This window comes from Gavia stellata, chromosome 2, assembly GCF_030936135.1.
Source record: "Gavia stellata isolate bGavSte3 chromosome 2, bGavSte3.hap2, whole genome shotgun sequence".
In the NCBI taxonomy this organism is placed as follows: Eukaryota; Metazoa; Chordata; class Aves; order Gaviiformes; family Gaviidae; genus Gavia; species Gavia stellata.
The window spans coordinates 47,679,093-47,706,553 of NC_082595.1; the positions used below are offsets into that span (position 1 = coordinate 47,679,093).

Below are 27,461 nucleotides of genomic sequence, written 5' to 3' on the forward strand. Positions count from 1 at the left end.
AATGCTTAATCTGCTGTTCAGATTTACTTTACCCAATTCTCTTATGGTTTGAACAGAACAAAAATAAGTGTGCTGCATCATGAAAATTTATACAGCTCTGAAGGAGTGTTTCTGCAAGGGACTGTACTTGGTGAAAGCTCAGGGAAAACTGAAATAATAGTAACCATGTACAGTTGCAATGTGACAACTGCTAGACTTACTCAATTTGCGAAATGTAGTGGATGGAAACACCATGGTTTTAGTAAGGAGGCTTAAAACTTAAAATATTCTTTGGGAATAATCTAAGGAATGGTTTTCATCTCTGTTATATTTTTGGTTTGTGTTTGCATTGATATTGCATTGTTTTGCTTTAACCTTTCATATAAGGAGGTATTTTAATCTTTAAGATAAACTTCCTGGTGCTGGATTTGATGTAATAAACATTAGTGGGAAGTTATTTTCTCATAATGTAAGGAAGAATTTTATTTCTACATGTAATCAAAATCTAAAAATGCTATTTAAAACCGAAAGTACTGGGAGATAGTATGGTACAGAGTAATCTTCGAAGTCCATTCTTTAGAAAGATCCTCAAAATAAGAGTAGCACCTGTATAAATAGTATATTTGACTTGAATGAGTGTTTTTTGTCTGCTAAGTATTTACTTGGAAAAGATGAAACCAAAGGGTGCTTTGCACTTTCCATGAGATGTGAGCAGCTCTTCTGAGAATAAAATGAATGCACTTCGTGATTTTGGTTTATAGTGATTCCTGTCATTTCAGAAGTTGGGGAACAGACTGGTGAGGTAGGTTACTCCAGCTCTCCAGCAGAAGCACCTCCAAGCAAGTCTCCATCAATGCCATCCCTAAACCAGACCTGGCCAGAATTGAATCAGAGCAGTGAGGTTAGCACTTTTATTTAAGAGTTATTTCATTGCCAGTCAATAACTACATTGTGTATGCATCCATAATTCATCATAAGTGGATTGTTGATCACAAATTGTGAAGTTCAGCAGGACAATAGACACAGGAAGGTTCTACTCATGTTAAATAGTAAAAAAGGTAATGTTTTCCTTCTGATTTTTCTGTCTCATTGTGAGATGAGCTACTGTTTAAAATGTTGTCATTAATGGTAATTAAGCTTTATATTAATCACAAAATTATCTCATATCATTTATTGGAGAAGTTGAATTAATCCTTGATGATTTTTTTTTTCTTTTAGGGCAGGTTTTTGGCTGGGGTTTTTTGTTACATCTGAAGCGCTTTTATAGCCAACACTTTTGCAAAACTTCAGAATAAATTTCTGACAAATCTCATTTCTGGAGGTGATTTTACTCTGAAATATAAAATATTTCACCAGTAATGTAGAGAAGTCATAGCTCTGGGTTAGGTTCAGAAGCAAAGACTCAAAGTTGAATCTGAAGCCACTGGCTAAATTTATTTAAAATTTAAATTTTTGCTGTTATGTACTGCTGCTTTATCATCCTTTACCATACATATTTGCTATATAAGCAGTCTTATATAGTAGAGCTGTATTTTGTCAGAATTTGAAACTGAAGTTACCAAACAGGTTTTTTCTTCACCTACACCCCGCCCACCATATCCATTCTTTAAAAAGTCTGTAAGGGATTGATTCCTAGAGTTTTTCTTGTTGCTCTGTTTTAACATTTTTGCCTTTGTGACTTAGAATAAACCAATGTTTTATTCTGAGAGCTACTTCAGAGACTCAGATGAATTCCTGACTGCAGCCATACTATGAAGATGATGTAGACTTATTTTTCATTCTAAGGGGGGAAAAAAAGGGAAAAGTATTGAAACTATTTGTGGAAAACTCCTTTCATTTAATAACTTCTTGAGAGTCTCAAGAAGAATCTAAAGCTTGTTTTGACATAGAAGATACAATAGTCAGCTACTGATAGAACTCTTACCTGCTTCTCTTATTGAAAGAGCTTTTTGTGGCTTTCTTCTTTCTTCATTAGACTTCAAGTGAATAGAAGATTGGTAGTAAAAGAATTAGACAAACCAAAGGAGAGTCAGTATGAAACAGAATATAAGCAAATTTTTAGGATTAAAGTTAGGAGCAGAGGAAACTTTTCTTGTCTTTCAGGAGGAAGGCTTTCATAAAGTCTGCTGTTCCTTTTAAGGGCAAATGCTAGTCTCACAGTGATGTCCTAACAAATAAAAAATGTAGTAAATGATTTAGTGATTCTTAGTTGTTCTATTTGACAGAGTGCCTCTTAGACTGCTGGTAGGAAGCTATGTTTTAGGAGGGAGGTGACCAGATACTCAGCTGTTGCTGAAAAACTGTAAATGTCTGCAACTGTATTAAAATTTGCATTGAAACATTCCTTCATGTTTGCAATAAAGATTTAATAAGCTAATAATTTGGTAACCTGCATCATAATTGAACAGATTCCTTCAGTGTCTAATGCAGCTCAAACCAATGGAATAGGATAATTGCAGTAGAGGAACAAAGTTAATGACAATTCTCCATCGGCCAAAATCTTGTCTTACAAAACTGATTTTGTCCATTCAGATAGATTATGTGGTATTTTCTTTCTGAAAATCTACTAAAACTTTAAGAGGTTTGGAAAAGTTCTCACACTAAATATACTACCGAATACTAACTATACTAAAATAAGAGTTGAACATTTATTAAATGTCCAGAAGTTTTTGTTCTAACATAAAGGAATTTCTGATTTTTCAGCTATATTGCTATGCATGCTTCTTGCTCCTCTGCATTTTCTTTTCAGCATGAGTCTCAGGTCAAAGTCCTCAAGGTTTTAATGCCATGAAAAAATTCCTAGTATTACTGCAAGCACCAGTCTGTTTGTTTCCTCTTTGAACCTCTTACAACTGTCATCAACAAATTAATTGCTTGAAAAAGCCATGCATCTTTGGATCATCTGCCTTTCCAGGCAGTTTCATCCCAGTTAGTTTCAAAACTGTTGGTTACTCTGTTCTTTCTAGCTCATAGTTGATTTTTAGACTCCAGTTGCCAGGATCAGTTACTGTAAGCTCACAAGTATGGACCCAAGGCATCAATCTCAGAATAAACTTCAGAATAAAGAGCACCATGAAAATCCAGCTAACTCTGAATACTACATGCTTCACATTCTCATTTCTTCACTCATCACTTCTTTCTCACTTCAGACATGTTTTCCATCCAGTCTCAAGGCTGAGCACTTAGTTCTGAGAGCTTAAAAAAAATTGAAAAGCCTATTTAATTTTTGTTGAAAACAGTCTAGTGTCATATGATCATACCAGCTTTGACACAGATACAGAGATTTGCTTTTGAGTTCACAACTGTTACACCTTTCAAATGTCTTGGTGTTCTTTTAGTAATGGTTCAGGTTGTTGTGAGTTTTAGTTTTTAATAATAATCTTTCAAAAATACTTTTAAAAGTTTTTTTTGCAAGTCTAGTATTTTAGTTTCAGCTAGTGGGAGTTTTATTCTAGCTAATCAGTTGTATTGTCAATGCTCTTAAACCTTGCACAGAGTTTGAGATGCAGTCCAGTAGATCCTTAATATATGTAGCTTTCTATTAACCAGGGAATTAGCAGTATCTAGCTTCTGGTAGTATTTCAGGATGGAGCACAAGCAGCATATTCCCCAGAGCAGTCAGGAGGTGTTGGTGTTCATTTGTCTATGCCCAGCTAGGGAGCCTAAGGACAAGTAATAAATGTCCTGCAGCTTGGCTTCAGAGGAGTAGAATAAGAGCTAAATTCAGCATCCATCTCTTAAAAAAGTATTATTTTAGCATTGATCTTAAATATAACATAGATGCTGTATGCCTTTATGGAAGTTTTGAAAAATTAAGAAACAGTATTTCTGTAATCAAATGGTCTGTTTGCCAGTCTCACTGGTAACTTTGAAGCCACTGGCCAAATGAAGTTTAAAAGGGTAGTGGTTGTCCTAAAATAAATAACGCATGTTTCATGAAAATGAGCAGCTGTGTAAATGCAAGAGGCCAAATCAGGGGAAAGGCTGGCAGAACTTGGCCATTAAGTTTCTGACTTTGTGGCTCACTCAACGCATTTGTATAGCTCCAAACTACTTGCAATGCTGCCTCTTCACAAAGGGATGGAGTGACACAGAGATGAACTGTTTAATACAGGGAGTGGGACAGAGCAGTTAAGAAGGGGAAACCTTACATCCTTACTAAAAAGGTTTTGTTAGATTTTTGTCCATGAAGGGAGTAGGTTTGTGTGTTTAAAACAAACAAGCAGAAAAAAACCCCCAACAACAAAAAACAAAAAACCCCTACCCCAAAAAACTCTATATGAACAGTATCCCATAATCTTTGCCTTAATTTAAAGTTTGAAGTGAGGAGATAAGGCTCTTTCTCTACAAGGAGCAGCACCACGCATGATAGGAGTTACAAATTTAGTTGATTGTTTTACGAATTTAATTTCAGCTGATTGAAAACAGTTATTTAGGAATTTCCATAAAGAGTTATTTCTGAAATAACTCTTTTAGACTAGGTTCACATACAGGCCATTCACTGGATATAGTTCGGTGTACAGGAGTGCATGAGATTAGGTTGACTAGCACCATATAGTTTGTCCTGTATCTCCTGGAATCATTTACATTGATTTGCCTATAGAGATGGGAAAAGAATATTGATTTGTTTTCACAACTGTAACATAATTTTTGTCAAATTTTCTGAGCACTAAAAATTTTGTATTTGTAATTTTTGTTGTAGTGTTTGAAACTTGGTTTATATTTACTTGTTGTTTTACCAAAATATAACAAGTTTAGCATTCCTATTGTGATTTGTAATCTGGTGTCTGGATCACAGACTACTTTTATGTACTTTGGTACTTTGTTGATCAGTTGTGACTGTAGCTTGACTTACTAAGCATGAGGACTCTTGACAACCATGTATTGATACAGCATGCCTATATCTTACAAAATTGTTCAGAGGTTGACTTATTTGCTTTTAGCAATCAATAGTATGTTTGAATTTAATTCTTTGCCTTGTCAGTGATTTAGACTTAAAAAAATACTCTTTTACAGCATAGAATCACTTCTCGGGGGTTGCACTGGCAAGCTGAACTGGTGTAATGGGAGTACTCTGCTCAGTGTTCATTTTTTTCTGGCATTTTGTAAGAAAAATCAGAGTTTACAAAATACGTTTGAAACTTGGCTGCTACAAAGCTGAGGTACCTTTCTGTGGATTTTATAATGACAAATACACAAAACATGTGGCACTGATTTTTATCTTTACAGTATTTGATGGCTTAACCAGGTTTTTTTACTTGTATGATTTTCATTGGCAAACATGAACTCTGAAGGTACTTCTATGTTGACTGTGCAGCTGTATCTTCATTATGAAAAGTGAATGTAAAGATTAATATTGACAAACTTGGTTGCACAACAATCTCAGACTCAAATAGAAATACTTAATGTGTATTACTGTGCTTTCCAAGTGAAGTACTGTCCAGTGCAAATATAGTAGTTTCCAGTGCAACCTCTGAACTACTATGCTAAATCTCCTCAGTGATCTTTTACTCCCATCTTTCTCATCATGCTGACTTCTCTCCTCTGTCTGTTCAGCAGTGGGAGACATTTAGCGAACGCTCTTCAAGCTCACAAACTCTGACCCAATTTGATTCTAACATTGCACCAGCTGATCCTGTAAGTCAATCACTTAGCTTGCTTGTTTGAAATTAATTTTATTAACACTGAATTTCCATTCATTGTATTAGCTGTTATGCATGATTCCATGGACTGCTTTTTTGGGGAATGGTGGCAGGCTTCTTAATTTTTTTGCTTATTTTAGGAATACAGATTTTCTAGTACTGCTCATGCTTAAGATCTGAGTGCAAAGAACACTTTTTTCCCCTCTTGATTTTGATGTAATACAACACTACTATCAAAACCTGTATTACACAAAGTATTCAAATGTAAAGTTTTTTTAAAATATTTGTAATTTAATGCAAGGGCCACTCCCTATGATAAACCAGTTCCATTTCAGATTTTGTCTTCAGTGTTGTTTTGTTTGTTTCAAGTTGCAGAGCTTGATTTGCACAAACCCTTAAGAGTTGACAATGCCAACTTCACTGAAAAAACTACTGGGCTTTAATGGGTGTGGTATTTCATATGCCTAATGTTTTCACCAAGTTACTTTATTAATAAAGCTTTTAGTATTTCTCCAGCTAAATCTGTGCTGTTCTAATGCTTTACTCAGTGAGGCGTGCTGAAGGATTATATAGGTAAATATCTTGCCGAGTTTGAGAGCCAGAAAGTCATTACAGTGTTTCAAGTTCTGCTGGTTTTAAACTTCTCAGCATGTGACATAAATGCAGTTCTGAAATGCATTAAAATTACTTCAGTATTTAGCTGCTGCTTTCATCCTGCTTTTCTTACACATTTAATTACCACTGTTAGTATCCATTTTAATTTAATTAATTATGGTGTTAGTGTCCATTTGATTATATAACAAAATATAAGAGGTATACATAATACACATTTAATTGCTGTTAGCATTAAACAGGTCACTTCTGAAAAGATACAATACATTAATATACATACATTTTAAATACATCAGTGCTCCACTCTGAGTTAACACTGATATTTATGTGGAAATAGCATTTTTAGATGCTGGAAGCTAGAATTCAAACTGCACTGTTCCCTGTGCTCAGAATTACCCTTAGTAAGCATGTCATACTTAAAGTGAAAACTAGACCTTTTTCATCTGAGAGAGACTTTTTTGGTTTAAATGTACTTGTTTTATGTTTTAATGAAGTAAACCTGATGGAAATCAATTTATAGTTGCTTCTTACTGTGTATAATTGCTTGACAGTAAACATCTATCACTGTCTTGTTTCCACAATAAGATATTAATTTATTTTTACCCATAATTAGTAAATGACAGAAATCTGAAGTTTGACATTTTTCCCATACGTTGATAATCTAAAAAGCAGAGCAGTGATGATACACAGAAAATTCATACGTAGCCATATATGTGTGTGTGTGTATGTACAAACAGAAATACAAAAAATATACTGGGAGATCACATTCTTGAGTCGTTTTCTTACAATGCTTGTAGTGGGGAAAAAATTTAAGGAATGGTGAGCATCTTTGATACTTGCTAAGGTAACAGACTTTGGGAATAGATACTTCAGAGTCTTTATTCTCATAAGAAAATAAGAACAAATGACAGCAAATTTTCAGTGGCAGTGTGCAGACTTCTTATTCTAGCAGTCTCAACAGTGATGCATAGGAGTGATTTATTGAAAAACTCCTGCTTTCCCAAAGGAGAGAATCAGCTTTCTCAAGCAGTTGTTAATAAGTAACTAAAAAGTAAATTCATAGACCAGTTCTTTTCTCTTTTTGTTGGAAAAGCAGCTGCTTTGGAGGTAAAAGATAAGTGGAAAGAGTAAAACAGTACATTCATCCCCCGGTATAGACACATAATTTGCCGATTGTAAGTGAAAGTTGGTAAAGCGTTGTTTTGTGTAAAATTAGATTAATGATCTGAATTAATACATTATATAAAAATCCATTTAACTGTTCAAGACATGTTTTTTGTAGTAGCTGCACATTAGATTACAGCAGAGGACTGAAGTAGCTACAGCAAGAGTCATCTTTGCATGGTAATCCCATTACAGGGGGAAAAAACCACAACATATTTTAAAGTGATAACTATTCCTAAAAGCCTGGTGCAACAAAAGAGTGTTTGAGCTGTGACTAGAAGGTGGTTTTAAAAGCTTGTATTTGCAACAAGAGTAGTGCAAGTCAGTTTAAACAGGTTTAGAAAATATTAATGTAAATGTATGCTGCTTTGTGAAATTGATCTACTTGAGTAGTCAGAAGAGATTAAATTTCTGATACATGGGTAGCTTTGAAATTTCTTTTTGTTTCTAGGGACAGAATATAATCTGGGATTTTTTTTGTGCTGTCATTGTCCCACCCATTCATATATTCTGAATATAGATGTCAATAAAAAAACCTCAAACAGCTATGTCCATATTTTTAGGTTACTTGTGAACAGACATGAAAGTTTTGATATTTTTTTAGCTATCTACACTCAGCCTCTAGACCAAGTGGAAAGGGCTGTCTATAAAGTACATTAAAATGGAGTCCTTGTCTGAACTACAAAGGAAGTGCCAAAGTGTAAGGTCGACAACTATCTAGAGATATATTCTCTAAACTTTATTATACTAAAGTTTAGAAGATTTTACTATTTTAAAGACTCCTGAAACCATTTGTCCTAAACTACTACAAAGTACCTCTTTTATAGAGAATTACTCATACTATCTAAAGAGGCCATAATTTTCTGAGGCATCGTGAGAAAAGCCAAGAAGTGGGGTTTTGAAGTTGGTTTTTTTTTTGAAGATGCATTTGAAGTAACCGATATCTGGTATGCCAAAAATGGTGGAAAGCTGGTAAAATTCAGGTCCTATTTGCAACACAGCAATCTATAGAAACATTTCTAGGGCCCTTTTAAAGTAGTATGCTAGCTTATACCTTATAAATCGTTAGAGAAACTTCAGCTTATAGAGCTTTGGTTTTATGTGTATATTCAATTCCTTGGAACTTTGTAAAAAAAATTAAATTTACAAAATTTTGTTTAGAAATTACTTTTCGCATGGTGTCAGAGACTGTTAATAGAACAATTTAAAACTAGATTAACATCACTTAACTCTCATCTCCACAGGACACTGCGATTGTGCACCCAGTTCCCATAAGAATGACTCCAAGCAAAATTCACATGCAGGAAATGGAGCTAAAAAGAACTGGAAGTGGTAGGATATTTTCTCTTGCTAATGAGGAAAGTTTTGTAAAATTGGAGTTGACTTTGCTTCTTTAACATGCTGACTTTTTTTCTTCTCCTTAGATTAATATATCTGGAGCTGTAACCAGCATAATTAATGAGAGTCTCTGAGTTAAGAATTAGAGTACTGTTCAGATAGATGCAGTTTGAATTGGCCATTTGCTACAGTGAGGATTTCACCATCTGTAGGAGATCATTGCTTGGAGTAGTTCAGGAGCATCATGATGCAGATTTGATTTGGGCCTCCATGATAATGTCTGGGTTTCCTTATTGAATACTGAAGGAGACTGTGAAGATGGAGAACATAGCCTGCATTGATAAAGCTTGTTCTACTGTGGTCAGAAATACTGAGTTTATTATTTTGTAACTTGACAGCATTTGGGAGTATTGGCAGGCCTTTTGGGTTTTTTTAATACTCTGTTCAAAAATAAGCAAGGTGGTTTGATAATTTTTCTTGAGAAACACTGCAGTCTCAATTTACAGATGTGTCCCAATATGCCAGTATTTCCTAAAGTCATTTAACTCATGCACAGGCTTCAGCATGTGAGAATAAACACATATCCACAACACGTTTCTTTTAAAATTTCCTTAGCCTTGTAAATAGGTAAAGATTCCCAACTCTTAACACTGAGAAATAGAAATAACACTATTACAATGTAAAACTTCAAAGTTAAAATAATTCATAGACCAAAAGTGTTAAAATACAATAATTTTAGTCTTGAGTGCAGCACTTCAGGTGTGCACAGAAAACTAATGTAAAGCTTTGGCATCAGAAGTAAAGGCTAGTTTGAATACATTTGTTTATTACGCTTGTTCTTCCACCTAGATCATGCTAACCCTACTAGCCCACTACTTGTGAAACCACCTGATCTCCCAGAAGAAAACAAAATGAGTTCATCTGTAAAATTTACAGCTGGAAATACAGTTAGTAAGTATCAAAGTACTTTCTGATCTCATTTTTTACATTATGCAAAATGTAGATCTGATGTATTCTTCAGTGAATGAAAACTTGCTAGATAACAGCAGCTCTAAAATTATATAAACTTATCCTAAGAACAGAGACATTTCTGATATGAAGTATATATTAAAAGTAGTAATGAAAGTTCTGCTGATGTCACTGGAGATGTTTTCCTGCTGTATGTATTTGTGGTGAATGGGGTGAAATCCAGCTGGCGGCCGGTGACAAGTGGAGTCCCCCAGGGCTCAGTTTTGGGGCCGGTCTTCTTTAATATCTTTATTGATGATCTGGATGACGGGATAGAGTGCTCCCTCAGTGAATTTGCAGACGACACCAAGTTGGGTGGGAGTGTTGATCTGCTCGAGGGTCGGAAGGCTCTGCAGAGGGATCTGGACAGGCTGGATCGATGGGCCCAGGCCAATTGTATGAGGTTCAACAAGGCCAAGTGCTGGGTCCTGCACTTTGGCAACAACAACCCCAGACAACGCTACAGGCTTGGGGACGAGTGGCTGGAAAGGTCCCCCACAGAAAAGGCCCTGGGGGTGTTGATTGACAGCCAGCTGAATATGAGCCAGCAGTGTGCCCAGGTGGCCAAGAAGGCCAACGGCATCCTGGCCTGTATCAGAAATGGTGTGGCCAGCAGGAGCAGGGAGGTGATCGTGCCCCTGTGTACTTGGCACTGGTGAGGCCGCACCTCGAACGCTGTGTTCAGTTTTGGGCCCCTCACTACAAGAAGGACATTGAGGTGCTGGAGCGTGTCCAGAGAAGGGCGACGAAGCTGGTGAGGGGTCTGGAGCACAAGTCTTATGAGGAGCGGCTGAGGGAACTGGGGTTGTTCAGCCTGGAGAAGAGGAGGCTGAGGGGAGACCTCATCGCTCTCTACAGTTACCTGAAAGGGGGTTGCAGAGAGGTGGGTGTTGGTCTCTTCTCCCAGGTGACTAGCGACAGGACAAGAGGAAATGGCCTCAAGTTGCACCAGGGGAGGTTCAGGCTGGATATTAGGAAAAATTTCTTTACTGAGAGAGTAGTGAAACATTGGAACAGGCTGCCCAGGGAGGTGGTAGAGTCACCCTCCCTGGAGGTATTCAAGGAGCGTGTGGATGTGGCATTGTGGGGTGTGGCTTGATGGGCATGGTGCTGTGTGGTGTGGGTAGTTTGTTTTTGGTGTGGGTTGTGGTGTGGTTTGTGGGTAGTTTTGGTTTTTTGTGGATGTGTGGGTTTTTTGGTTTTGGTGGTTTGGGGTTTTTTTGTTTGGTTGGGGTTTTTTTGGTTTTTTGGGGTTTTTTTATGGTTGGACTTGATGATCTTACAGGTCTTTTCCAACCTTAGTGATTCTGTGATTCTGTGAAAAGTTCGGTTTTGTCAGCTCTTTTCCATCTTCCTGTTTTCTTTTTTAATCTTAGGATGAGAAATTGAAATGTATAGGAAGTGGAATTGACTAAGTAGCATTTGTTTCTGCTTCCTCAGAACCATGTAACAACATGTTTTCTGAAGAGTGAAAACCTGTTGACCACAAAATTTTCAGGCACTTCTCATCTGGTTCAGCTACTAAGAAAATATGATAGACTTCTAGATTTCTTTTTTAGGTATAGCTTTTCAAGTGTTTATTTGCTTCTAATAGCCGTTTTGATTTTCAGTATCTCCTGTGTCCAAAGCATTTTGCATTATTTTGGTTTGATTAGTCTACTTGTCTAATATTGGGAGAGGTCCCCAGTTATATGTAGCCTGAATAAATCTCTGGAGTCTGTTTCTTGAGGGTATTTTGTTTTCTTTAAGCTGAGAACTTTTCTTCAGTAAAAATAAGGTTTGAAGAACTCATTACTTTGAGTCATTTGCTGTGCAGTATTAAGACAGAAGTATTTTGGTTGGTTTGTAATACAGGAGTAATTTAGAAGGTGCCTTCTTGCAATGTGCTCTGTTTTCCTCATGAACTCTGTTTCAGTGGCAGTCTTCATTCTGAGCAATGTCTTGAGCCTGTCTGTCTTTTCCTTTTCAAGCAGAGCTCTATTTTTTTCACAGAATCACACAGAATCACAGAATCACTAAGGTTGGAAAAGACCTGTAAGATCATCAAGTCCAACCGTCAACTAACACCCATGTCCATTAAACCATGTCCCACAACGCCTCGTCCACACATTCCTTGAACACCTAGGTAGTCTTTTGATGCAAAAGAATGAACGAACAGATACGGTCTTTTAGTGGGGCAACTGCTACCATATGCAGGATTTAAGTTCTGAGAGCCCTTCTGTTCTACTCCTTTTTCCTTATCCAAGTATAGTGTAACCTTTGAAAAAGGGCCTGTAACTGTGATTATACCAAGAAGCGTTCTTCCCTCAACGGAAGAATGTAGTGAAATAAAACAAACCTCATTGCAGTGTAACATAAAGCCACCCTGTAGTACCTCAAACTGTAGTTATCATGGGATGCCCATCCTTTTTCTGAAGAAATGGTTCTTCTCGATATTGTAAGTAATTTGGATAGTTAACACATTTCAGGTGAATCCTGAAGAAATCATTCAATACACACTAACTCTAGAAAATTAATTTCTGATGCTTAAAAAAACACTATAAAGCTAACAGGATTTCTTTTTTTGTGCAGACTTGCTGTATTGGTAATTACATTTCTTAATGTTCTTTAGTGTCATGCTTTAGTAGTGTATCTGAACACTTTCTATACTAAATCAGTGACAATGTCTATAGTGTGCTTCCTTGAGTTATTGGGCTGGACTCATTTTTCAGTGTTTGCTTTAGTTGCTTGTTTTTGTTTAGTTGTGCTAGAATTCATCTGAGAATAGGGAGTCTCGGTATTAATTTAAGCAGGTCTCTTTCGAAGTGGTTTTATATATATATATCGCTGTTTTGGAAGTGTTTCATAAATCAATATTCTTAAGAACATTTCTTCTAGAATATTTTGTTCATAGGTTCACATGCTTTTTTCTGCATTGTACAGAAGAGTAAAAATTTTTTAGTGTTTTATTGATAAAAATTGAGATGCAGGTTAATTATTCTACTTCTCATAGTCTACTGTTCATGGGTCAATATGTTAAAATAGTACTTGAACTGATAACTAATAGAGATTTATAAGCATCATCTTGATGTTGAAAAATTAGCATTTTGTCCTTATTTTCCATGCTTTACATCAACAGTAATTCAGCTTGGAAGTTATGAATTTGTAGATAGCTCAGACCTAAGCCAGGAAGCAGGGTCAAACTTTTCTGTTGCATGAGATAAGAAAGAAGTCAGTAGGCATATGCACTGCACAGTTGTGTTTCTGTGCAAGCTGTGTGATTTGGAACAAAGGAGGGGGGATCTATAACCTCAGAAAGTGATAACTGGAAAAGTTTGTCAATAATTCTTCTGATTGCTGGACACACACAATGTTGAAACTGTTATTATGCAAGTAAAAATAAAAGCAGCAAAAATAACTGCTGTTATCCCGGATTGTTTTAACTTTAAAGCAGCATGCTACTTCAATATGTCATTAAGGACAAGTTTGTGAATATGTTATTTTAAACTCCTGCCAAATGATATAAACAACATCATGAATACTGCAATCAGAAGATAAGGATAATCTAAATTACCTTCCTTCATAATGAAATACAAACAAAGCTGAAGACTAACTTGTATTGCTAACATTGAAAAGTAGAAACTTCCCTTGAGGACAAAAAAACATTGCAAAAGTCTCTATATCCTTCATAATAAGAACTTCACCGGACCATCATGCTTATGTTACTGGAAATACTGAAAAAGGATTCTGTAACACTTAAGATGGTGTTCAAACTCATGAGTTTGGATTAGCCAATATTGGTGCAGTATCAAGATTACATTTGCTAAGTGACTGTCCTTTGCCTTATATAACCATTGAAATTGTTTACTGTCCAAATGTCTTTGAAATTGATTTAGAAATACTTTTTCTATTATCAGTGTAAAACCAGTTGGTTTGTACTGAAACGATGTAAAACCTTTTGGTCCAGAAGGACATACTTTTTCCTCTTTAGAAGTGTGATTACATGAATTCTTGTTTGACTAGGTTATATTACATCCTGAATGGCTTGAGAAATATACTCAGTACTAGAGATGTTTGGATTGGAGAGAGATAATTTCACTCACCATGTAACCAACTTCTGCTTAAAACTTAATTTTCCCACTTGATCTTTGAAAACTTAAATGTCATCTCATGGTAGCCATTTCTGTTTCTTTTGTTTAAAGAATGTGTATGTAGATACCATGTTTTTAATTCTCTGTAGCCATCATTGAATAGACACAGCTGTAAACCTGCAAAATAACTTTTAATCTGAAATTCACTTGAAGTGCAGTATTCCTTAGCTGACTGTATGGTAAAGGTCTCAAGCCAACTTCACTAGATTAATGTAGCTGCAGTTTTAAGGAAAAAAAATAACAGATAAGAATGCACCTTGCTAAACAGGAAAGTAATCTCTGCAGGATTCTTGTCTCTGGGTCCTGGTCAATGTGTCTTAACACTTTGGAGAACTTCAGTGCCCTGGGAGGTTAAAGTAATCCTTTGAAACTAGGTAATTAAGAAAAAAATCTTGATGTTCTTGAGTAGAATTTTCCTCTTTACTGATAACTAATCAGGTGAGTTTCATTGCTCCAGTGACTTTCCACCTTGAATTGTGCTTTACCAGGTGCTCTGGAATGATCCCTTGTGATAGATTATTCTGAGAGCCATTTTTCTGTCTACGTTTATTCCACGCAAAACTTGTGGGGTTTTTTTTTTTGTGAGACTCCTCATTTCTGGGGAAAAAACCTCAAGCTTTGCACAGCTTTTGAGGGTAAGGATGTCCTTAAGGAAACTGACTACCTGGTGCTGTAATAGCATCTTTCATTTTTATAGGTTGCCTTAATCAAAAGCTGAAAACTTCTAAAAAGATTTATTCCAAAACAGAGCTGACTACCAGCCTTGAAGGTACAGAATTTACGGAAGTAGCAAAGCTACTGAGTTCATCTGTGTACTGTGCCTGTCTCTTTCTTTTTCTAACTTCTAAGGTTGGTGACAATACTTCAGCACTTCTAAAATCAAGCATGTCCTACTTCTTGCTTTTTTTTTTTGATGCCCCTTACTCTTGTTGGCTAGATTGTTGACCTGATAGAATGTCAAGTGTTTAAAAATTATAGCTTATGAAACTTACATTTTGTATTTTAAATACAATGTTATTGTCATTGTTTATTCTTCGGTACATCCCAGTGGTAACCAACAGCTCAGTATTGGGCGAGGAGAGTTGGTTTGTATTGGATCCTTCAATTATTCAGACTCAAGGATTTTGAACCCTGCCCAAATGAAACCTTACAGAGAAGCAATACAAGGACATAAACCTTTTTTTAAAAAAATATAAAAATTGGATATTTTAAATTATATATTACCTATATCTGTTAGCGTATATTAATGATGCAAAACAAATACGAAACTTTGTACTTTCTCTTACCAGCAGATGGTTACAGCAGTTCGGACTCCTATACTTCAGATCCAGAGCAAATTGGAAGCACTGTAACGCGGCAACGGTCAGTAGAGTAGCAACTGAAAAAAAATAAATAAAAGGTGTTTAAAGAAGCCTGTTCTGAGCTTCTGGTTGTTTGACAACTAGCTTGTAAAATGATGGCTAAAGAGATTCTTAACTTTAACACTTGGGAATCTGGAGGCAGTCTGTTTTCTAATGCATTAACAGTGTATGCTGTTCCTGTTAATTTGTAAAGTGAAAATTAAAAAATAATGTAGTCTAAAAAGTTGTTTGGGATTGGCCAGTCAAATGAAACTCTTGAAATCAAGAAATCTTGATAAAGACTTTCTTCGTAAACACAAGGGAATGTATGCACAGGAGATCATGATGTTACTTGAAACCAGTTTTTTGTATTTTTAAAAATATCTATTAGGCATTAATGGAGAAGGACATTGTGACTTTGTAGCATAAAAGAAGAATAAAACATAAATTAGAAGTACCATGGCAGTAACTCATCTTTTTTAATAATGGGCTTTTATAAAACGAAGGGCAGTCATAGGCCCAACATAAATTAAGGGACTGGAGGAAGCTATGCAAGCACATAACCAACAACTGCATTGTTTGACAAAAGAGAATGTGCTGTACTAGCTGGTGCTAATTGTTCCCATTAAATCTGCCTGAATAGGATTAAAAACCAGCTACGCCATTAACCATCTTACAATCAGTTTCAGAGGTAAGTTTCAAAACAAAAATAATTAGGGTGACTTCAATAGCAAAAAAAGATTTGCAATTGCCTTTCAGTACAGCAGCTTGAAAACGTCTTTCCTCCATTGTTACTTAATGGCAAATCTGATTGTCCTGCTTCTGTGTGTTTCTGCACAATCAATATGATGGGTCCAACATGTTCTTTTCATCTCTGATTTTGGGTTGGATTCTGTTGCTGAACTTGTGTAGATGAGTGAAGTTTTCTGATGAGTTGATGCTTTATGGCACAGGTAGCTTCTGTCCATATCTGGCAATTCTGGCACTGTCCACCCAGAAAATTTTTCTCCCACTTCCTCTTTTACTTCCTTCCACTGATATCTCTTCTCCCCATTGCAGCTTTATCTACAGAGGTGACATTGTCCTTAACCCTACCATTAGTCCAGAGTACTTTTTGTATTTTCAAAAAGCAAAAACTGACAATGGCTATGTCAGATAATGATATTTCAGGAGTGTCCTTAAACTCCTTCCTCCCTTTTTTATCTTGTGCCTTTTATACTAGACTAGCTAGAGTGATGACCCTAGGAGTCAAGGTAATTAGATTTCTATTTCATCAGCTGGAGGGTTACTCAGTGTTAAAGAAGCATTGTCCTGGAGACTATATTAAGGAAGCAGATTTTTCTATTGCGTTAACTCAATTTTCTGTCTGGACTTTTACACATTCAGGAATTTCAGGTTTTGCGCGACTTAAGTACCTCTTACCTCTCCTAGTTTTATATCTTATGATAGTTACAGAAGAATGTTACAGAAGTCAGTCATAGAAAAGATTTTATCACTTATTTATGAGTTGAATAAAAGAGTAGCCGTATTCATGTCAATGATTCAGTAAATCTGTCTTGCTCAAATTGGACTAATTAGGAAGTTTCTGCAAGCTGCTTTTAAATGGAAGCTGTACAAAAATTCTGTATACAATAAATCCCACCTAAATGGCACTTAGTGCAGTAGTTCATCCTTCTATCCTTTCTGCATGAGTCCTCGATGAACTTACAATAGGTATCCACTAGATGGTGATCCTACCTAAGAATGAGTTAAAATTTCTGAAGATGCTACCGAGTATATAGATTTGGAAAATTTCAGGCAGAGAATTAAATAGCTATGTCGTACACTGAGATATATCCTTAAGCTTGATATACCTGGAGGCAGGTCCAACAGAAACTTAGTATTTTTCTTCAGTGACGTTGAACTTAACCTGTTTAAAACCTAATCATGAAGTTGACTACATCTTACATACTTTGCAAATTATAGTGACTACCATCTAAATGTAATTACCATATTTAGGATTCTCTGTTCCTGAACTATCATTGTTTGGGATGTGTATCAAGCTGTTGGTTTCCTGAAGATAAATTACTTGTGGTAATGTAAGAATAATTTGGATAACGGAGATTTAAGTAAAGAGAAATATAAAAACAATTGTGAAATCAAGGAATACCAGAAGTTTAAAACTGATTTTGCAATCTTCAGAATCAATGGCAATCAGGCTCTTTTCCATCTGTCAAACTTTATTTTTTAATTGCATGCTTTGAAGAACTTTTGAATTTTGATTCTGTTGTAGCTGCCTAAAAATCACTACAGAAGCTTATATGTTTTGCAGATCACATTCAGGAACATCTCCAGATAACACTGCGCCACCACCACCCCCTCCAAGGCCTCATCCTTCTCATTCTCGATCATCATCTTTAGATATGAACAGATCCTTTTCAGTTACCCCAGGTAGCTATACTGTATTCCTAGTGTATATTGTTTTTCAGCACATATATTCCTGAAGCAGACAATTTTTTTTCCTCTGAAGAAAGATTTAGTGTGTGTTTTTTTTAAAACACTGCTTCTGAATGAAAACACTGAAAATGCTGTCACTCTTCCTGTCTGTATTAAAATTTGTACTCCACTTTTCTTAAACAGGTAATTTAGAAGTAAATTCTGAATGCTGGCATTGTAGCCCTTTAGATGAATGTGGGAAGCAAAGTCAGGAAATAACATTTTGGTAGTGCACCCACGTGCAATGAATTGCATCTGCCAGTAAATTTTCAAGAGGAGTTCTTTTGGTAATAGATGTATTAGAGAGGGTTGTTATGTATTTCACTTCAGAGGAAATGATTAAATGTCACTTCTGATGCTCTGCTTAAGGATTTTTATTGTACTTCTGACTTGTCAGTATTTCCCAATTCAGGATGACAAAGTATGAGAAAATGTTAAGAGTGTATAATAAGGGCAAAAGAAAAAAGGACTAAGATCAGAAAAGTATGACCACGACTGTACTTCGAGCTGGACCAAAGTATGAGATCATGTTCTGATTCCTTGTTTTGTCTGTTTGAAAATTTGAAAGGAGATGACGTTGCAGTTATGGTCCTCAATGTGACAGGTTACTATGTAGGCAAAATGCAGGATTTCTTCATGTTGACAAGTCAAAAAATTAGATAGCACTTTAATGTGAAGAGTAATAATCTTGGCCGAATGCAATGCCTCTTTTACAGGACAGCAACAGGCTGGAGTTGTTGCCTATCCCCCTGCAGTGCCTCCAAGACCACAGCCTTCACAGGTGATGTTGTCACTGTTGAAAAATTGTACTCTAACTTGGTTCATCATTTTTATCTAACTCCGAATTTTAACTTCTCTCTAAAATGAGTAGTATTGCTTGGTATTTTTTGAAACCACCAGGATGTGAATGATGGCAAAACCTGGACTATAGTCAGATGTTAGCTATTCCTGAATAAAGAATTGCTTCTGGTGGAATCATGGGAAGGGATTAACGTAGAGATTGAGGGGGAGTGAGTGGCTCTGGAGCTCTGCGTTGTAGGAAAGAGAGGAAAGTTACACTTCCATGTTTCTTTACCTGTCCCTGTGTAGCTAATAGGCTGTAACACAGACTGTGAGAGCAATCTTTCAAAGTTTTGCAAAATAAGTGTTTGTCTTTCATCCTTGTCTGGCACAGGGTATAGTTTTACATAACATGCCTGCTCCCAAAAGGAGTGATCCCACTTCTTCCTCTGTCATAGACTTGGTGACCTTTAAAATCCTGGTCTGAGTCAGTTCAGTTAGCTGATTTCGTAGAAAACAAATCCTGGAAAAGTTGTTTTTTCTTTGTCTTAACCAGCTGAATCCTTCAACTGCTGTGCAGATCTGATATGAGACAGATAAAATTGCTTTTCAGTTGTTCTTCAGCAGCAGCTACTTGTTACAGTCTTGAGTTAGCAGCAATTGAAGTCATTCAGTGGATCCAGAAATCGTCTTCAAGGAAAAGATGGTACAATGACCATACATATTCCATACAGTGTGATCACATAAGCATGTCTCCCTATGGAACTAGGCTAAAAATCTGTATCAAGCCTGACAGAGCCAAGCTGGACTGTGTTACAGCAGAAACATCTACTGTCCAATCAGTCTAGATAGTCCTACGGTGCATCTTATTCTCTGGATAATACCACATCTGATTGAACTTCCTTTTCTCTTAAATATTTCTCTATTTTTATAAATGCAGAGAGTGGTCTCTCTGTTCGTGTCTTGGGTGAGATGCACTTTGTCCTACTGACAGGACATAAATCTTTGCCCACTAAAAAGGCAAATAATCTTTAACGTTCTGTCACAAACTGTTGTTTGGCAAGATTCTTTGCATCAGAAAACTATGTTAAGAACAATGTCACTAAATATTTTTGTTACTTTATTGCAGGGTGCAGGTCCCCATGTGCATCGCCCAGTAGATGCTGAAGGCCTAATAGCTCATACCAGTACCTCACCTCAGCAAATACCAGAACAGCCAAATTTTGCAGACTTCAGCCAGTTTGAGGCATTTGCTGTTTCAGGTGTAAACAAAGAGGAAGAAGATGAAATAGAAACACACTCAGAAGTCTTGCAGGTGAGCAGAAGTGAAGATCTTGTCAATTGCTTAACACCACCTACAGTTATGAGACTTTGTTAAAACCTACTTCTGCTGTTTGAACTCAGTGGGGTTTTTTATGGTGTCCCAATCCATTGCTAGAATGCAATTACATTAGACACTGCTACACTTTTTTAGTAACTGCCAACTACCTAGGCAGAAGAAATTTTCTTCTCAGTTATTGATTGTAATTTGAAAGATTTTGTACTTACTAGCATATATGTGCACAAACATAACTGTGTTGGTGCATTTAAGACTTAGCACAGGTAAAACTTTTTTCTTCTGCTCAGTCTTGCCAGCCTTCCGAATGATTTGCTGGTAAGTTTTAAAGTAGTCTATACTAATAAATGAGATGACTGTCAGGTATTGTAAACATCTGCTAAAACCCTACTAATTTGGTTTTGTTCAAAGCCATTGGACAGACAGTTAAAGTGAATAGAGTTCTGGCATCCTTCTATAATAGATTGTTAGAGATGTTTACAAAACCTTGTTTCCTACTACAAACACAGGACTTAAAAGTTTGGAAGCCTCAGGGTTTGTTCCTATTAATGTCATAATAGCTTACTGCTATTACATTAATTACTTCGTATTTTCTTTTCCTAATTTGTAGGCTTCATCCAGATTGTAAGTTCTCTGGGGCACTTCTGCATCCTCAGTTGCAAAAGTACCTGTGGTGCTCTAAAGTTCTTCCAACTATCAGCAGCATGTTCTTGCTTCCCTTAATCAGGAAGGTCAATGATGTAGAACTGTTTGAGCACTCTCCGTGTACCTCATTTCAAAATCAGCTATGTTAGCGTAAGCTGCCACTGAAAACTGCTTAAGTTAAGCTTGCTGATTGTTTTGCTTTGAGGTGGATGGGGAACAGTTGCATTGTGTTCCACTGGAGGGATTAATCTTTGGCAGTAACAAAGAGATAATGGTGGTAATGTAATAGCAGAAACAGCTGTAGCAGTTTTATCATCAGGACACAGCCTCTTTTTTACTATACAGTGCCTCATAACATTGGGGATTTGACTTTATTCGGAGGTCTTCCAACATCTGGAATACAATGCTTGAGAGCAGAGTACCTTCAAGTAACTATTTAATCTTTTTTTCATAGTGGTTTTTAGATTCTGTATCGAATCTTAATTTCTGCATCAAAATACAGGTCTGACTACTGATTCTGGAAGTACAGCTTTTTACTATGTGCCTCTTCTGTAAGCTGCTCCCAGGCCAAAACAGTGTTTGGGACCAAGATAGTTTTAGATGGTTTTGCTCCAATGCAGGTGTTGTTGTATTCCAGCCTGTGCTTCTAAAGAATTGAACTGGAATTTTAGGTGTTAACTGTATTAATGTATCAGAAACACAGCATACTTCTATTTATTCTGACTGTTGCTGAACAAAATATTTGTTAAGAAGTAGTTTTCTAAACATAGTTCATATCCTTTTAGGTTGAAAAGCCCTCTGATTCTGCAAGTTCTCTTAGAGTTGCCAAAGCAGATGGAAGAGTTGAAGACAAAGCACCTGCTAATGTCCCCACTAGTGCGGTATGCAAAGTACACTTGGAAGGAGAGTGCAGTTGTCTGATGTATATGAAATTATACAACTGTTTTGATTTGCAACAGCAACTTTATACACTTCTACCTGAACCCAGTTTTCTTAGGTCCAATATGTGCTTGAAATAGGCATGTGTATGGTGAATTTTTGCATCAGATGATGTTCGTGATTAGCTTTATTCTTGAGATAGCAGAAAATTAAGATACTTGTAAGTGTTCAAATTTTTGAAACGGAGCAAAACTTTTAGTGCAGAACTTCGTTAATAGTAGCTTGTTTTTGTTACAGACACAAAATTACTGGGGGGAAAGCGTGCTCTGACACATTACGTATTTGCAATTGTCAGTTGTACCATGGTGTTTCTGCTCGCACGGTTCTTCGTCAGTGTGTAGCAACTTACTGCCCTTTCACCAGGGGGTAGGATTTAGTATGTAAGGTTTTTTCTAGACCATAAGCGAATGCAGCTAGATGTCCATCAGAAAATATCTGATAGGTTGTAAATTCAGCTAGCTCAGTAACTGGTTTAAGAATATGTAACACAAACGAATTACCAGGTTATAATCTAAGTAAACCACGGTTTGTGAGAATTAATAGGCTGTGTTTTCCTCTTCAGGGTAAAGGCACTACCCCACTTGCTCCACCACCAAAGCCTATTCGCAGAAGATTAAAATCAGAAGATGAGCTAAGACCTGAAGCTGAGGAACATACACAGAAAACAGGTGTCATAGCTGCTGTTCTTGCTTCACAGCCATCTATTCCTAGGTAACCCAAGAAGTGTATAAATACATCTGTTACTGGAAAGTTTACATTTAAACAGCATATACACTTTGTTCTAGGAGTTGCAAACCATTTCAATGTGTTTGAATAAGATTAATTTAACAGTTTAAAGATTTTTGGCTTTAAACAAGATCATCCCAAAGCCTCTACTACTGAGTGACCTTTTAGAGATCTTGAATTTTGGAATGTGAACTCTTTTAACTTCTGCAAGTATGTTGGAAAGAAGTGGTGGAAGTATTAAGATGCAGTGTTTAATTTTAAATAACGGTTGCTATGAACAGCCCAAAATGTATAGTCTTTGTGTCCTAGCATGAAAGTAGACTATTACATTAGTCACTTAGAGGTAAATGCATGTGGTACGGTGTGTTGGGACTTCAGAAAATTGATTATGACAAGTTTTTAAAATGTGCTTGTTTAAAATCTTGCTGTTTCCTTGAAACCAGGTATATGTGGCTTCCATGCAAACAAACAAGGTTAATCAAGCCAGGCAGAAGAGGGAAAATTAACAGTGTAACAAGTTTAAAAAATTTGAAAAGAGGATTCTGCTCATTTAAAAAAGAGGGACTATAAATGAGATATTCAGCTAAGCAACGAAATGACTTATTACAATGCTTCTAATATATTCTCAGATCAGTGGGGAAAGACAAGAAGGCAATTCAGGCATCAATCAGACGTAACAAAGAAACCAACACTGTTTTGGCCAGATTGAATAGTGAACTACAGCAGCAACTAAAGGTAATTCCATAATCTTTGTTTAAGAGAGGAGCCCGAGAGGGCAAGATGTTAGTGATGCACAGTAACAGGCATCTCTGCAAACCAATGATAGAAAACATGTAGTTGTTTTTGTAGATCATAGAATATAACTAATTGTGACAAGCTTTGTGAAGTTCCAAAGGACACTTTTACTACTACAAAATACATTTTTCGGTGTATTTATTTTCTTCCAGCTACACTAAAAATAAAAAAGCAGAACTCTTAACTTAATAATTCAGGGTAGCTGTTGTGGTCATCAGATACTTTAAAAGCAGTATTGAGAAGAGCAGCTGAAGTGGCCTGCTTTCTGAAGGAAAAAGCAAACCTTAAAGTCTTAATAAAATTATAAATATTTTAAAATAAATACAATAATCCGGAATACAAAACTTGCCGTTTAAGAATAGTCATCTGTTTATCTAGGTTAGCTATTATCGTTTTGGATTTATCCTAGGCACCATCTTAACATCTTTATCTTGCCATCTTTCTTACCTTAAGATATCTAATTTTAATTATTAAGTTAATTAAAAAAAGAAATCTTAAATGTAAATATGAATTAATGTGGTACTGTCTGGACTGGAAGATAGGCCATTTTAAAAGCTATCAAGCCTGAATTTCAGTTGTTACTGTTTGAGACTCAAGGTGCATAAAATTCATGTAAGAGGAAGAACTGGGGAAAAAAAATTGAGAGTTTCAAATCCTTTAACTGAGATGAGAGCTTCTACCCCCTTAACATTTTAGACTTCATTTGAAAATATTATAGTTGGGTTTGCAGCTGGTTACAACTTTGTGGGTTTGGGTTATTTGAAAGGAATGAAGAAATACTAAATGGCTTCATCTTTGAGCGAAGTATTGATTTTCATTTATGAGGAATTACTAGCTAGCCAATCTTCTATTCAGATTACGGGAAGAGTTCTCCAGATTCTAGAAATGGATGTTAGTTCTCAAAACTGAAGCTGACGTTTACCAGTTTTAATCGCATGAGGGAATTTTTAATATTCATTCTCTGAGTAGTCAGTAGAAAATTTTTCTTTTGTAGGATGTTCTTGAAGAGAGAATCTCCCTGGAAGTCCAACTGGAACAACTTCGACCCTTCTCTCACCTCTAAGCCTACTGCCGTTAACTGTGAATTTACTAATTTTGAAAGGGGTATTGGTTTCAAAGCCTATTTAAAGATCCATGCATCTAGCTCAGTGCACTGTATTCTACATTAAATGTTGTGGTTCTGTTTTGTCAATTTGTCCACTCTTGTATTTAAGTATTTTAATTTCAGTACAGAGAAAAAAAAACTTTTTCCTTGAATGTGACACTGCCTCTCACATCATTTTCTGTGGGCATCCGTGATCTTTGTTGGCCTTGAGTTTGCAGAGTTTGTCGCCAAAATTTCCAACTGGAACTTTTTAGTGGTTTCTTTTTTCCCATTGAAACATCTTTGCAGAAGAGGATTGCTAATCAGTTGACTTTAAACTTTAAGCACATAAACTCTTCTTTTGCTATGGCATTTATTTTATTGTGCCAGAAAAGAGGAAAACTAGTAATCTGTCATCAGCCAATGTTACTTCCCGAGCTGCCTTTCACAATTGGAAAGTTGTTCACAATTCTAGAAAGCCTGCCTCTTTGCAATAAACCAACTTATTCAGGTTGACAGAGTTCTTGCAGGCTGTTTGCCATATCAACTGGATTTGATTTTGTGGTTTTGTGGCATACATTATAGAGTATGTAACCACAGATTGCCAGGTGTTCACATTTTATCCCTTCATGATCCTGATTCAGCTGCATGCATATAAAGATTTATGGTACAATTGGTGGTCTATCAAACAGACCTTTTTCAGTCCTCCCTTTTGTGAAAAGAGTTGGGTGTAAATCCCTAACATGTTAATTACACATTACCTAAGCAGCACCTGTAATTGCATGTTTCACACATTACCTTCTAATAACAGAACACATCCACCAGTCTTCACTATAACAAATTGTATTGTCAAGTAATGTGTCAATACCTCTATGAACTTCTAATTCCCAGCAAAAAAAAAAAAAGGTAAAAAATGAAGTTTGCTTCTTAGGAATTCTGGGGTACCTTCTGTCATCTTGTTTCCAGGCCTTATTTCTCTGGCATATAGACAGGCTTCACTTAACAGAGTTCCCTGAGTGAGTGTACCCTGCTATTCAGGTTGATGTACTGTATTAGGATTTGTTGTATATTGTATGATACACACCTTTTGATCTCATATGTAAATTTGCATTAATTGCTGACTAACAGCAGATATTCTATTTAATGGCTTCTTCTGGCTGTGGGATCATAGATGTTTAACTGCATGGATGTATCTCTGCAGAATCAGAACTAGCAATTGTGTGATTTTTACACCAATAAAACAGCACAATATTTTAATTTTGTTGATTCATCTTTACCTGGGAATTGAACCTAATTCAAATAGGGGGGAGGGTTTTATTACAGGTCTGCAGGGACTTTTTTTGTAATTTTGTGGCATGTACGAGAAACAGTTGATCATAATCCCTTGACCATTTTCGTCATTTTTTAGCTGTTGGTCAGAAGTAATCAAATTCTCTTGGTAATCTGTGGCTATACTCCTTTTGTATCCTCCTATAAGCAAACTTAATATAGCTGTAACTTCTGAAAAGTAAATGCTAGTACTGACTTGGATCAAGGAAATGTATAGTTCTTTAGTATTCATTTCTTGTTTGATTTCCTTGAGAGTATCTTTCCAAATTAAAACTAAATGGATTGCCTTTTAGCAGTCCTTATCCTCACTGTCTCACTTCTGTGCTTAAATGAAATTCTCTTAACGTCTACTTCTCTTACAAAAAGATAGCTCAAGTCAGATTTTTCTGCTGGATATGCTGTTTGTTACAGTGAAAAAGAAATATTTCTTTTTGTTTATCATATACAGACTGGATAATTAGGGTTCATTTTTATTACTGTAACTATTCCAACATTTTTTCAAATGTCGTGGAAGTGTTGCAGATGGCTTATGTATATAATCCAAAGCAAAATTCCCTGGTATGAAAGACACAAATGTCATAGTTGCATGAAAGATGGTACTTTCTAGTTGCATGTAAAGGGATTAAAAAATGGTAGCTAAATGGGCACAGTGGTTACACATAAATTGCATTTCAACTGTGTCTTGCCAATTAGTAGATAAAGTGCAAGACTTTGACTTCAAAAAAAAAATGTAACTAGGGAAATGAAAAAAAAACCCAAAACAAAACAAACCCCAAAAACAAACTAAAACCTGAAACAAAACTAAAAAACTTTCAAGTTGGACTAACCACTTCTATTATAACTGCCAAGCAGCAAGAACAGTGTTTGGAAAAGTGGGTCACTGTAGTTAAATAACGTTGATTTCAAACCAACTGTATCTTGTCCATAGTTTATTTTAAAGTTAAAAATACATTTTTAAAATAGAACTATTTTCATATTAATATTTAAGTATTAAGCCTATGTTTATAGCAGCAAGATTCTTAAATCAGAATTTAACATTTTAAGCTTAAATGTAAAAAGCCTTTTACATTCAAATGTGACGTGTACATATGAATTCCTGTAACATCTGTATCTGTCTAGTAGAATAACAAGTTAGTTTCTCAAGTGAAGAACTTGGGTAATCTGAACATTTTTGTCTTGCCAACAAGTCTTTTTTTAAGAATTTTTGTGGATTACTTTTAATGCATCTTTCAGTACGTTTTAAACCAGTTTTTCATAAACAGTAGAGCTTCTAACTGAAAAATTACTTATGTCTTAAGAACATCACTGCCAAAGATGTTCAGAAGTTACCTCATTTAGTAGTGTAACCCAACTTTAATCCCTTATAAAATTATTTTCCTGTCTTCTCCATTTGTTTGATCTTGATCCAGCTGCTTGATGCATTCTTTTTTATGAACTTAGATTGTAAGCTCTTTGGGGCAAGGAATTAGGTACTGTACAAGAGATGTGCTTTATATATTGAAAGTATAAGTGTAGACTACTAAATAATATGCAGTGTGATTCATGTACCCAGCAAGGATGGATGGACAGCAGGATGCCTTTCTGAAACACCTGCAAAATGTGTTTCTTTGGACTTTGTGATTGGAGGAGTGTCTTTTTTCTTGTTTGATTTGCATTTCCTTTGTTTCTTTTACTAATGTGCCTCTTTCTTCATTCCACCTGCTTTGGAGTTGCTTTTTTTCTCCATTCATTGCCTATCTTTGGACTGCAGAGAAGATTGCCAAAATGCAAAGGTAAAAAGCTGAAAAGCCACTTTTTTTGAGCAGTATCTTAACTCTACCCAATGTAAGCTAGTATTTTCAATTTTTTTGTACTTCACATGCCCCTCATTTTACTTGCAATTGTATAGTACATGAACTAGAGGGTCTCTTATTGCTGAAAATATGTCTTATGTGGGATAAACAAAGTTGAGGTTATAAAAACTTAAAACTAAAAAAAAATAAATTTGCAGCATTGTTTCTTGTGTGAGATGTCTCTGTCCCTTATGGATGGGGTGTGCTGTGTTTCTGCTCTACATCTAGGGCAAAGTTGAATTACTCTCCTGGGTTCAGCTGTGCACAGAGTTTGTCTCTAAATGCAACTTTACAGATGACTTAGTCT

At 36.0% G+C, this 27,461-nt stretch overlaps 1 protein-coding gene across 5 annotated transcripts in view; it reads left to right on the top strand.

Moving 5' to 3' along the window:
• Nucleotides 1-25,613, top strand: part of REPS1 (RALBP1 associated Eps domain containing 1) — a 70,217-nt gene extending 44,604 nt beyond the window's left edge. Inside the window, exons 9-20 of one of the 5 annotated variants that reach the window (XM_059828555.1) lie at nucleotides 759-880; nucleotides 5,536-5,616; nucleotides 8,642-8,729; nucleotides 9,585-9,686; nucleotides 15,163-15,235; nucleotides 17,525-17,643; nucleotides 18,405-18,469; nucleotides 19,598-19,783; nucleotides 21,235-21,330; nucleotides 21,951-22,099; nucleotides 22,744-22,849; nucleotides 23,904-25,613. In XM_059828555.1, coding sequence (XP_059684538.1) covers nucleotides 759-880; nucleotides 5,536-5,616; nucleotides 8,642-8,729; nucleotides 9,585-9,686; nucleotides 15,163-15,235; nucleotides 17,525-17,643; nucleotides 18,405-18,469; nucleotides 19,598-19,783; nucleotides 21,235-21,330; nucleotides 21,951-22,099; nucleotides 22,744-22,849; nucleotides 23,904-23,972 — 1,256 coding nt within the window. In that variant the 3' untranslated portion in view covers nucleotides 23,973-25,613. Of the gene's footprint in view, nucleotides 1-758; nucleotides 881-5,535; nucleotides 5,617-8,641; nucleotides 8,730-9,584; nucleotides 9,687-15,162; nucleotides 15,236-17,524; nucleotides 17,644-18,404; nucleotides 18,470-19,597; nucleotides 19,784-21,234; nucleotides 21,331-21,950; nucleotides 22,100-22,743; nucleotides 22,850-23,903 lie in introns of those variants that run through there. The other 4 variants (XM_059828562.1, XM_059828571.1, XM_059828583.1 and 1 more) reach the window with 4 other exon arrangements.
• The last annotated feature ends 1,848 nt before the right edge of the window (nucleotides 25,614-27,461 follow it).